The sequence below is a fragment of the Saccostrea echinata genome, unplaced genomic scaffold (assembly GCF_033153115.1).
Source record: "Saccostrea echinata isolate AGI-Se365-2 ecotype Australia unplaced genomic scaffold, CSIRO_AGI_Sech_v1 ptg000012l, whole genome shotgun sequence".
In the NCBI taxonomy this organism is placed as follows: domain Eukaryota; kingdom Metazoa; phylum Mollusca; class Bivalvia; order Ostreida; family Ostreidae; genus Saccostrea; species Saccostrea echinata.
Window position 1 is genome coordinate 178,283 of NW_026889761.1, and position 13,637 is coordinate 191,919.

Here is a 13,637-nt window from a genome sequence, read left to right on the forward strand (position 1 = left end):
GGCCTATCATAAGATAGAGGTAGTAACTAACCATCTTGATAGAGCTAAAACTGCACATTTCTCCCCAAATGTGTTGCTAAAATCCATGCTATGTAATGTTTTCAATCTCACAACTGCTAAGCTATGACGTCTCAACCGCTCAACTATGACGTCAAGCCTATGACACTGTGATAAGAAAAGACAGAGGCAAAAAGAAAATCAAAGAAAATGTAATAAACAGAAAATTCAATGTTTTGTAGATGAATATGGAATTTATTTCACTCGTGAGACAGGATTTTTGTGATATTTTCACTCGTGCTTCGCACTCGTGAAAATATCAAAAACTCCTGTCCCACTCGTGAAATAAATTAAAATTAAAATTAAAAATTAATTTTATCTGACGTAATCAACAGCCAGTTTTTTTTAGAACATTAATTCTACTTGTTGGACTTGGAAAGCAAAGTAGCGAATAAAATCTTTAGGTAACAGCATTGCAAGCTGTTGCTTAGGGGACGATCATTTCAGGGGGGGGGGGGGGGGAGGGGGGCTTACAGATTTTGGAAATAAATAATCTGTCCTTGAAAATGTTGAAAATAAATAATCTCTCCTCGACTGGGCAAGAAAATAAATAATCTGTCCAAGACTAGTTCTAGCATCCCCCCCCCCCCACGGGATTTTTCAACTTTGATGTTTTTCTTTCTTTTTTTATGCTTGTCAGACTTTTTTCAATGAAGAAAAAATAAATAATCTGTCCTTATTTTTATTGGAAATAAATAATCTGTCCTTCACCGACATGAAAATAAACAATCTGACTCGGTAAAATGTGCCACCACCAACCCCCAACCAAACCCCCCTCCCTCAGAATCAAATATTGTCCCCTAACAGGAGGTCAGTGTCGCTAAAAAAAATTGTCTTAATGTTTCATCGTACCTTAGCAGTATTACCCCCCCCCCCTCTCCCTCAGAATCAAATATTGTCCTCTTACAGGAGGTCAGTGTCGCTAAAAAAATTGTCTTAATGTTTCATCGTACCTTAGCAGTATTACCCCCCCCCCCTTCCCTCAGAATCAAATATTGTCCCCTAATAGGAGGTCAGTGTCGCTAAAAAAAATTGTCTTAATGTTTCATCGTACCTTAGCAGTATTTAATTATTCTTGTACATCTATATATATATTTTTTTTTTAAAAAATATCCTGTTTAAATATAAAGTGTAATCTTTTGATGTAACAGGTGTATTTGTGATTTTTTAAAAAAAATAATGGCTTCTTTCTTAATAAAACAAACTGATAATTCAAAAACGATCAAAGGAAAAAAAGTCAGTTGAACCTTGTGTCCATATCGTTTCGCGATTCCAAGTGAAAACAAATCAATCGCAATTTCTCGGGCCTTTCCGACAAGCCGAAAAACAACCACTTGTTTTTCCAAGCTTGGAGGAAAGGTCCGAGAAGATGCGATTGATAACTTAAATAATCAAACTTTTTTTAATATTTCAAGTGTCATTCGAATCGTTATAAGCCTTCTTCACTAAATTACCAATTCCAACAAAAGTTTTATCTACGTATTGTATCGACTATACAAATCGTAAAAAGCCTTCATTATTTGTGATAATTTGTTGTTTAAATAATATAACACTAAACTACCAATTCCAAGAAAAGTTATAGCTAAATAATGATATACTGCAGAATTTTTGAAAAAAAATCATCACAGATTTCTTTTTTATTGTGACGTCATAATCAAATGTGCACAAGAAAGTCGCCCAAATCATATAAATTGCGTACCCAGTTTTAACGACGTCAGCAAACCCGCGACCTACGTTAAATCGAATTTAAAAAGAAAACAATCTTTCTTGAAAAAATTCATGGCCACGTTCCAGTCTTCAAACTTTACTTTCTTTTTATCTACAAATTTATTCAATGCGCTCAAATCTAAAATAAGCCTCTTTTTACCCGACCCTTTATTAACTGCAACGCTGAGTGGGCTAACAAAAAACGGCTGAAAAGGAACTTCCTCGATACATCCGGTTTCTAACAGATCTGAAATGGAACTATTAACAAACTCAACATTTTGAAGAGCTGACTTATTATTCTTGAACTTCATTGGAGGCGGAGCAATCTGGAAAGGAACTACATAACCGTTAGTAATGGTATCAATAACAAAATCACTGGCACCTATACTTTTCCAGTATTCAACATGCTTAACTAAATTCCCTTTAACACCTTTGCCATTGACAGGTAATTTGTCAAAATAATCTACTTGTTTCAAAAATAAATCAATTTGCTTGTTCAATATTGAATTTTCAAGAAAAATGTCATACTTCTCAACTGATTTATTGGGCGATTGTATTGCTTGTGCTCTGAGTTTGGGTGCTTGGTTTGGGAGATGCTGTGCACTGTGACTTCCAGTGTCCGTATTTTCGACAGTTGAAACAGATGTCGTAAGGAGATGCTTCGCGGCGCCTTGAGAAACGAAAAAGCTGCTGTGGAGGAGGAGGGCTACGGTCAGGAGGAACAGAAATCGTAGCAGATGCATTCCTGTTAGCATAAGGCTTGAATCTTCGTTTCTCTCTGAGTACCCGGAGCGCTCTATTCTCCGCTTGACGCATACGCTTTTCGTCGAATTGGAGGCGAGGTCGTCACTTTCATATTCTCTCACAGTGGACCAACCCGCTGGTGATTTATCTGTTATATTTATTGTATAACACATCTACAATATTCCATGAATGCAGATACAGGTGACTCTCGATCTCTCGAAGTTCAAGGGACCGCAAGAAAAGTTCGAGAGATCGAGGGGTTCGAGAGATAGAAAGTGAATAAAATCCGGAATTTTCAGTTCCGATCATCATTGTTCTACTATTATAAATACCGGAAGTATATGTTGATAATAGCATTGCACGTTTTCATTCGTAGTTTACAGATAATTCACTTGATTTCAACAACAATGATCGTATTTTGAATAGATAAAACGATCTCTTTAAGTTTCAATATTTATTTGTTCCCATTTCATGATTACATAAAATCTGAATATCAATCGTCGGTGTGGCTAACCCCGGGCCTGATCGGGTACTTTAACAGATTTCTCGTATTAAATCGGTATTTAATTCTTGAGATAGGATTTCTTGTGCAATGTTTGTCATACTGGGATTATGTACATTCTAATAAAAACTTCATAATTTATGGAAAATTTTGACACGCCTCTTAAATTATTTTCTAAAAATTTTCGTCGCGCTGTCAAGTCAAAAATAAGTTGTGAAGCAATTCGTTTATAATTTACCAATTATAACCAATTATTTATATCAACACTCAGATGCTCACAGGTATAGTGTCATCTATGTAAACACCCAATTAACACCTCCATGCCAGCCCCAGGCGTTCACTGTTATCCAGGTAAGTCCAAGCTGCATTAATTTCACGCTTGATTGGCGTGTACAAAGCACAATCAAAACTTCGAGAGATAGAGAGTAAAAAACAATGCAATGTGTGTAACGGGACCCAGGTCTTGGTTCGAGAGATAGAGAACTTCGAGAGATGGGAAGTTCGAGAGATCGGAAGTAAATTTGCTTAGTTATATAGAGGAAAAAAAAACGGGACCGGAGGTTCACTTCGAGAGATCGAGAACTTCGAGAGATCGGAGTTCGAGCCATCGAGAGTCACCTGTATTTCCCTTTTTTGTTGAGGAATTTTTGAATTATTTTCCAAATTAATCTTTTTTCAACATGTATCTTCAATATTTCCGATTGCTGTGTAAACGTTAAAACACAACAAAATAATTTTTATTATAACGATACATTTTTATAAGGTCAAGATCTAGTAAATGACTTGAGACCTTCTTTTTGGTGCTAGGTTCAAATGATCGGGTTTCTACCTTTACATGGTAGGGCCAAAAAAAAAGAAGATACTTTATTTATTTATTTTATTTTTTACATTTTAAAGTTTAAATATTAATTTCAATAACAAATCATGTCATATAATATGATAAAACCATTCAATATAATATTAACATCAACTGGCAAAGAAACAAACATTACTTCCCATGTGCAAGTACGTGGTTCGTAAGTGTCGAGTTGTTTTTGGACAGCTGACCATAGCTTTACGAAAGTCACGCATGTCATGGAAAATATACAGTGTGTCCCAGAATATATCATAATAATTTAATTTTGTTTCTATTCTAGCCTCTGATTGGTTAATATTCAAAAAGGAACACAAATTATTTCTGTATAACCTGATTTGGTATGGGGACACACCCCCTTGACAACCAGCTAAATCATCTGTATCCATACAATCCTCTCATTTCCAGTCCTCGGGATTCATGGAAAATTCCAGATTTAGTAAATGTACCTTTAATTTCAAACGATAATTCGACATGTAACCAAACAACATGGCTGCTAGGCCTATATATCAGTTTTTACCTCCCCTCGATTCCCATCACTTCCGTTACTTCCGTTACTACGGTTGTATTATTGAGCGGCAAATTTGAACTAATAAAAAGTAACGAAATTTTACACCCATAGTTATTTAATGATTTTAAAATTAAATTATAAGGAATGACTCTAATTCTTGGCCAAATTATTCGAGTATAACCTGGTTTGGGTCAGTTTACGCTGTTTTATAATCCGCTTCGCGGATTATAAAGCGTAAACTGACCCAAACCAGGTTATACTCGAATAATTTGACCAAGAATTAGAGTCATTCCTAAACTATTTCAAGATTCTGCAAAACTTAAGTGCATGTCTCAGTAAGAGTCAGGCAAAGTAGGTTTGAAAGTGAATCATGAGGGTTCTTAGAATTTGATGATTTTCAACACATAGATTTCTATTGTGCTATGAACCATGTATGCAAAGTGAAAAAAGTTTTAGGTCATGGTTACTATGGAAACATGACAAAAGAAATTTCCCTAGCAACCGGTCAATTTTCCATGGGTATGGACAAAAAAACCACTATTCTTTATGGCTTGAAATTGATTGTGAATATTTAAAAATTTCTTCTTATTTATTCTTATCGCAAAGATAAACATTTAAAGTGTTTTCACAATGCATTACATAGAAATTAGAATATGAGATATATATGTTTCCATAGTAACCATGACCCAAAACGTTTTTCACTTTGCATACATGGTTTATAGCACAAGAGAAACCCATGTGTTGAAAATCATCAAATTCTGAGAACCCTCATGATTCACCTTTTTGCCTGATTCTTACAGAGACTTGTACTTAATGAAACGAATATTGAATTATAACAAATGCATTATAAACATTGCATATTATGGTGTCCGGATAGGGCCATTTGCAAAAGCTCAACAGCGCGTTCAGAAAAACACGCCGTCGCGCTAACACACAACACGCTGTCACGCTAACACAATTTCGCACAACACGCCGTCGCGCTAACACACAACGCGCTGTCACGCTAACACAAGTTCGCACAACACGATGTCACGCTAACACACAACGCGCTGTCACGCTAACACAAGTTCGCACAACACGATGTCACGCTAACACACAACGCGCTGTCACGCTAACACAAGTTCGCACAACACGATGTCACGCTAACACACAACGCGCTGTCACGCTAACACAAGTTCGCACAACACGCCGTCGCGCTGTCACACAACTCGCTAACACAACTTTGCACTCACAGTCTACAGGGAAGTCGTGTACGGAAATGCGGACTGCGCATGCTGATTGAACTAATACACGTGTAATGGAGGGATATTCGTCTTTGACCATGTCAGAAAACCCAGAGGACACAACTCGTAAATATTACACTGTATTTAAATGCTATTTAATGGTTTTACAGAAGGTTTTTTTTTTAAATCAAATGAAAATTTAGAAATTATAAAGCTTAGAGACCGAATTTAATCATTACATTTACAAATTCATACGTGTAGTAAGTTAATATCTCTTGTCCAATTGTATGAACTTTTATTAATGAATTTTTAATTAAAATATATTTTACTGATGGTTTAATAGGAATTGAAAACAACCTATATATTATAAACTTTCTCCAGGGAGTGGAAATCTAACATATTATGAATATAGCGATATTACTATTATAGTAATTACAGAGTCGATCTGGTATTCAGGTGCTTGGGTCTTTGCTCATGAATATGTACAATAACTACATGAACTATGTACATTATGTAATAAATAAAAAGATATAAAGGTAGCGTACACATGAACAAAGACCCAAGCACCTGTGATTGTGTAATTTTGTGTAGAAGGGGAATTAAATGATAAATTAATTACCTTAGTTTAACTTTTACCATGCAGTAGTCAGTAGTTGCATTTATAATAATTTGTTCTTTTTCTTATTGATATTAAAGGAGAAGACCTCATTCGAGAATACTTTTATGGTGGATACACAAATCTGGAGATATGTGGTATCCTGCTCTTGCGACACAAAATAGTAATAAGGTACATGTAATATTTGAAAATTGAAATTGGTCTGCCAAGTAGTCAAAATCTAGGTAATGTGATTACTCAAGTGTACATTGTTACTTTACAGCCTGTCATATATTACACCTATTTATTTTGAATAGGAAACCTCTAGAACACTCTTATATTCTATTATGGGTATTTCTTTTTAAGAAGAGTTCACATAGATCTGCCCAGAACAGGGTGGATTCTAGTCAGCACCAGTTCGGAACTAGAAGAACTAGGAAAAAATTGAAATAAATCAACTTTTTAACAAAAAAGAAGGAAATTCTTTACCTGATAAATCATTAATTGCATTACAATTTCCTGTTGCAAGTGACCGCACTTTAAGTAACTTTGTTTGGTGATCACTAACTAATCCAAACCATAAAAATGATCAATTGATTGTTGAAAAACAAAAATTTAAAGAAATTATCCCTAGATAAAATCACACAATGAAGTGCAAATGTATGTCTATTACATATAGCTGAAGTCATATGTCATTTAAGCAAACTTCCTAGCTTTGATTTAGTAAATAATGTGAAGCTTGACACAAAATTTTTAACTGTATTGAGAGAAATCAATTACTTTACTAATATGTTGTAATTTGCCCCCCCCCCTCCTAAAAAAAGAGAGAGAGAGGGAGAAAAGAAACATGAAAAACCCAAAACCCACAAGTCATATTAACTGACAGAATTACTGAATTTTAAGAAAATGTTAAAAAGTAGAATATTTCTGAAATTTTGTTTTATTGATCAGCACAATTTATATCCAAGGCAAACAAAATATCAATTTTTTATTGATTGAATTTTTACATCCAGTGTGAGACATCTGAAAAGGATAATGGCAATGATGGGACTTAAAAGACGGATGCTGCAAAACACTGTTGAGGCATCTTGTGTTATCATGGTAAGATTAAAATTATTAAAATAATTGGAAGTAGAGAATTAATCATTAATGGTTCCAAATATCCTCTTTACAAAAGTGAAAAATAAATTTGTCTGTAATCACTTTAAATTACTGACAAGAAATTGAATTGAACTTATTGAGTTGGCTCTTATATATACAGTTGTTAATTAATAGAAATTAATGCTTATTTTGTATTGAATAAAGTTGGAGCAAGGTCAGAGTTTATGGTCATGTTCTCAATTAATTCACACAAAAGTGCATATTATTTGAAATCAAATTAGTTGCTCTGTATTTTACCATATTATAAAGTTTCCAATATTTCAATACTTAATTTTTGAAAGAATAAATCTGATGATTTTTTAAATGAAAAATTCAATTTTCAGAGTAAATATAATGTACATGTAGTAAAGAGTGTAATTTAAAGTAATCCTATGGTAGTAATTGTAAAATGTAAATGTAATTGTGATATGCATGCATATATAGTTATATCCACACAAGTGACATTACTACTTCTCTCTAAGTATAATTATGATGAAATGAAAAAGAAGTATTCAAAAATAGAATTCTTTTAGGAAGAACTGCAGGGAAGTGGTTCTTCTCTTGGATGTCGTGGATTACAGCGTCGTCTTTTATCACATCATGGACTTGTGGTTTCAAGGTTAGTTTTTGTACAGCATGCTAAATAATAAGGGTGGAGGGCAAAGAAGAAAATGATGAAACATTGTAAGTTAAGTTATGCAACTTTTAAGCAATCATGAATACAATGATTAATTTGCTTAGTGTGAACTCAGATTTTTTTTTTTTTTGTTTAATTGTGCCCATCATTATTTTGAATAAAGAGAACAAGTTTTAGCCATTCAAAAGGAATTGGACCCTATTGGTGTTTTGGAAAGAAAACAGAGGCGTCTAAAGAGAAGAGTATATCATAACAAAGGACCTAATTATCTTTTACATGTGGATGGGTATGATAAGCTTAAGAGGTTTGGATTTGCTATTCATGGATGTGTTTGTGGGTATGTGTTATAAATTTCTGTGTTATGTATCACATGTTTCAATATTACCAGTATTAAAATATATGTAACAAAAGAAATAGTTTCATGCCAAGAATGCTTTCGCCACAACTGAAACACTTGCTGTCAGTGCATTAATACAATTCCTTGGTTGATATGTAAAAGTGCTCATTGTCAAGACCAAAGAGCACATTTGCAATCATATATTTGGTAATGTATGTTTCATAAAGAAAAATTTACACTGTTCTGTTCTATTTTAAAAATATTTCCTCACATGTCTTTTTCAAAGATTTTCAAGGCGTGTGTTGTGGCTAAAAGTAGGCAGATCAAACAATGATCCCAGGGTGATCGCTTCATATTTTTTGGATTTTTTAAAAGAAATTAAAGGTAAGGTCTTCCATATTTTTATGACAAGTTTGAAATACTTGAAACATTTTCTAAAGAAAAAACATTAATGTAGATGTTAATTGTGTTTGAAAAATCTGTTATCTTTCAATTAAGTAAAAACTTAATCCATAAGAAATAATGGATCAGCTTTAATTGAATTTAGTGCATTAAGCAAAGTAACTATAGGTGAACATAAAATATGATTTTTTTATGATCTCATGGAGTATGTAGACTTTATAATGTTGGGTCCATGAAAGAATCATTATGATGAAGTTTCAATGAATCTTCTTCACTTCCTCAAAGCATCTATGAGATTTTTATCATAGAAAACAATGTGTATAACAGTAAATAAACTTTATACAGCAAGTTTAATTGATTATAATATATGATTTAAAATATATGCCTTAACAGCAACAATTTTAATCATATCTTAATAATTGCTGTAAAATTAAAGGTTATAAACATGGATAATATGAATTTTTGCATATATAGAATTGATTTAGACCCATGCACTAGCTCTTATCATGTGAATTGTGCATATATTTATTCTCGTGCTAATTAAAAGTGGGATTCTAAAATAATAAACATATTACCAGTTACCGGTATATCAGTGCTTTTATGGTCAATTTAATGACTGCATGGTTTTAACCACCCTCCTCTCTATCAATATGTATTGAATTAAAGGAGTTCCTAGGTGTATCAGATCAGATGAAGGAACAGAAAACTGTATCATAGCTGATTTTCAACGGGCCTTTCGGTGGTACCATGATGATGATATGGCTGGGGAGAGAAGTTTTCTAACAGGATCATCACCTTCAAATCAAGTATTATAAACATTAATATGTCTAAATTAATTTTACATAATTTGTAATTAAACAGTATGTAATATGAATTAAAAATGAAACAACTAATCCCAATAAATGTTCTCGTTTGCTCCGCTTCAGAGAATAGAACGATGGTGGTTGTCAAACAAACAAGGTGGTGGACAATTCTGGATTGAGTTTTTTAGCAATTTAGAGCACATAGGAAAGTTTTCCACCACAAACCATGTTCAACTGTAAGTTCTTTCACCAAAAAAAAAAAATGGATACAGTACACTTTCATACTAGGATCTATAGATCTCATAAATTGCATGTTCAAATTTTAAATGCTAGACACAAAATTTCAATTTTGGATTAATCCAGACTGATTATGTGGACTTCCATTTAATTCTTTGTGATGAAGAGGTATAGTGATGGAGGCCATGTAAATTTCATGTCTCTATATATATGCATGCTTGCATTGCTTTTGTCCAAAAGATTGCAATTAAGGAATTAAGAATTTAAATTGATATGGGTTTACAGATGGGTTATTGTCAACAGTGTGGCTTACATGTAACACTGTTTGCTTTTCATATAGACCCTTCCTTTTACAGAAGTCGTATATTAGGTACAGCAAAATCAAAAGTATGCACATTTTTCTTCCTATGATATTAAAATTGAGTCAATATGCTCATTGAAGTATTAAATACTGGTAAAAAACCTTCTTTGGAAACCTAAAATCACCAATAAAAAACCAAAGATGAAGGATTTTTATATAAATGAATAAGTACAGAAATAATTTTTTTACTTGTAAGATTTAATTAAAATTTGTCATAAAAGATGTATGACTAATTGTTATGCTTAAATTAAAATGACACCTCTACAGGACTAAATCAGTTCTATATGATTATCAAGAAATTCAAAATATATACGAGTTCATTATAACTCTAAATTTTACAGGAATTATGAAGAATTTTCCCAGGGAAACCACAAAGTTTCCTGATTTCATGATATGCATGTGCATTTGTATTAAACAAGTTAAATTTTTTTTTGTGTGTCTTATAGCCTTTTCATGTTTAAATATAGGTCTTATCTTGAGTACTCTACAAGGCCTAGGGTCTGATCAGTTAATGAATCATTTTTAGCTCACCTGAGCTGAAAGCTCAATTGAGCTTTTCTGATCACCTTCTGTCCGGCATCCATCTGTATCTGTCCGTACGTTTGTTTGTAAACTTTTCACATTTTTTACTTCTTCTCCAGAACCACAGGCCAATTTTTAGAAAACTTGGCAGAAAGCATCCTTAGAGTTTGTTAAAATGAAGAGCCACACCCTCTTTCAAGTAATTGAAAATTTGTAGGCCTTTTAAAAAATCTTATCCAAAAGCATTTGGCCAGAAAAGCTTTAACTTGTTGTAATCATGTAATGACAATGGCATCAGGACTTTCAATATTGAACCTATTACTGTGTGGATGCATCCTTAGGTAGTGTAGATTCAAGCTTGTTCAAATCGTTCCCCAGGGTAATGTTGGGCCACAATGGAGGGGATGGGGGTTGAATTTTCACATAGAAATAAATAGAGAAAAATCTATTTTTAAGGTGGTTTGGGACACCTGTTGATATTAATGTGGATAATAGTACATAGTAATCAAAATACTCTCACCGTTTTAAAATTCTGCAATATTTTATGAAAAAAAAAAATTTTTAAAAGGTAAAAATTACACATAATTAGGCTCAGCGGGATTCGAACTCATGACTTACAAATTGGCAGTTAACGCTCTAACCCATTGCGCTACGTTGTTGTTAAATAACAATTTTAGGAAAGACAATTTGTATATAATTATACTCGATTTTATTGTTTATAGAATATAGGAAGTACAGTACATCACAATATGGAGGTGTCCATACCATCTTTAAAAAATATGAAAAAATATGAAATGACAAAATAGGCTCAATGTTTATGTGGAGAAAAATTTGAAGATCTTTTTAAACATGATCTTGTAGATGACTAAATTGGCAAGATATTTTGTAATCGATACCATAAAGCTGAATTGATCAGAGTTAAAATATGGCTATACATGGTGGCTCAGATGAGCAATGTGGCCACTCAGGGCCTCTGGTTATAATTGTTTGACTGTGTGGTTTGAGCTGTGATCTTATAGTACATTACTGTTACGCCTCAATTTAGAGATCTTCCCGGTTGGGTGGAAGGTCTGGCATGTCTGAAAGTTAACCATGTATAGGTCATGATGTTTGACTTTGGGAGTAATTCATATATAATAGGCAATCTATTCCTGAGTTATTATATCTTTCATAATTGTGACTCAATCACCAATTATTAGCTTATAGATACATACCCCGGTACATGCATTGCATCATATGCAACATTCAATTTCGAGTGTTTTGCATGCAAGAGTCTGCATGTATATAATTATACATCTAAATTGAGGGGGTAGGGGTCTCTTTTATTTTGAGCATCCCAAACAGAGAAACAATTGCATAAATTAGTTTTCTGCTGAAAAAGAACACTGCATCTTAATTACAGGGAATGTCTGCGATTCTGTTTCACAAAACTTGTTCAAGATGATCTAAATAAATGTGCTCAAGAGTGGAATCAACACAGAATTCGACACACAAAGTCTGCAGGACTGCCTGGTGGAAAACCAGATTTGATGTATTATCTTCCAGAGTTATATGGTAATTAAGGAAATATATGTCTTATTTCTCCTAATTTTAATTTGCATACATCAAGATCAAAGCAAATTGTATATAGCTATATAAGGTTAGTTCGGTCAAAGTACCGGGTAGGTAAATTGTATATAGCAATATAATGTTAGCTTGGTCAAAGTTGATAATTACAGTTAGTAAGTCTGGTGTTTTTATTTGTTCTAATATCGATAATTGCATGTACCAGTACTTCACAAATGGAGTATTTTGAGAAAATTAACTAAGCTAGGTCCAATATGTCAAAGAATTACAAATTAAGGTATAAAATTTAAAAATTCCACTTCTCTTGGAGTATGCCTTTAATTTTCTCTATTGGTCCAATGTAACCTAGTGCATTAGGGAATAAAGATTAAATGCTTTGAGTTTCAAGGTCAAATAAATACATTATTGATAATCTTAGTAAATAATTTTTCTCCTCTTAATCCAAGGTCCATTTTTCAGGAATTACTCTAAAATGTTCTTCCACTGGTAAAACACTTGACCCCATTTCATTACAAGGCACACACCTTTCATTTAACATTTATGTCTAGCATAAAGTATTATTAGGTATCATAATTGTATCAGATCTGGTTCATGGATTTGTCAAGGTGGGGATCCCAAAGTGTGCCAGACATTATAATTTAGTGTGATATCATTATATATGACTAAAATAATGCTTGAAACATTTTACGACCAACTAAATATAAGCATACACCCTACCACTTATCCATCACCTTCATGTCATTTGTTAACCTTTTGATAAATTGGGTCCCAGACCAAAACTGGCCAAATCTATAGACCATAAAGTAGAGTGGATAAGGAGAGAAGTCACTGTGATATGTTCCTAACCTTAATTTGTATTTATTCTGCAGATACACACAATTTTAAGATGGAGATAGACATTGCTGATGTGGATGCAGCTGAAGAATTCTGCATTCGCCAAAGTGCTTTTGGATGTTTACCAGACTTTGAAGAGGAATGTAAAAACATTATACTTGAAAATTCCCTGTTGTTGCCAACAAATTATAGTGAAGCACTTGCTTTGTATGAATGGCTCATATCTTACTTAAATGCTTGAATATGATATAATTTTTTGCTGATGAACACCATTTAATTATCCAGCACATGGCTGTATGGTAGAATAATCTGTTATCAGAATAAATTTGGAATAAAGTTTTAAAAAAGGGAAACTATAATTATTTATGGTTCATTTAGATAAATTAGTACAAAGGGAATTAAACTACCAAGATCAACTGTAGTTGGCCATGAAGTAAATTTCCTAATTTCAACCAATATAACCCTTGCATTTTAAGTCAAATGCCCTACATTTGCAGTCTCCACTGACATTGTACATACAATGTAGCCTATACATACTTGACTGCCATGTCTCTCTATAATTCACAAGTCTTAATGACCCCAACCTGCATGGTTATACATCCAAAA

The 13,637-nt window shown here is 33.2% G+C and overlaps 1 protein-coding gene across 2 annotated transcripts; it reads left to right on the forward strand.

Annotated features, from left to right (window-relative positions):
* Nucleotides 1-1,798: 1,798 nt before the first annotated feature.
* LOC133185760 (uncharacterized) lies at nucleotides 1,799-13,384 on the forward strand. Of its 2 annotated transcripts, XM_061321060.1 has the most exons (11): nucleotides 1,799-2,111; nucleotides 5,609-5,723; nucleotides 6,294-6,384; nucleotides 7,206-7,293; nucleotides 7,866-7,951; nucleotides 8,133-8,306; nucleotides 8,593-8,690; nucleotides 9,375-9,514; nucleotides 9,635-9,747; nucleotides 12,034-12,185; nucleotides 13,067-13,384. In XM_061321060.1, the coding sequence occupies exons 2-11, from the start codon at nucleotides 5,672-5,674 to the stop codon at nucleotides 13,270-13,272; spliced, it is 1,200 nt and encodes a 399-aa protein (XP_061177044.1). In that variant the 5' UTR covers nucleotides 1,799-2,111; nucleotides 5,609-5,671; the 3' UTR covers nucleotides 13,273-13,384. The 2 variants fall into 2 exon arrangements, with proteins under 2 accessions (XP_061177044.1, XP_061177043.1); XM_061321059.1 differs by lacking the exon at nucleotides 1,799-2,111 and having other exon boundaries at nucleotides 5,085-5,723.
* The last annotated feature ends 253 nt before the right edge of the window (nucleotides 13,385-13,637 follow it).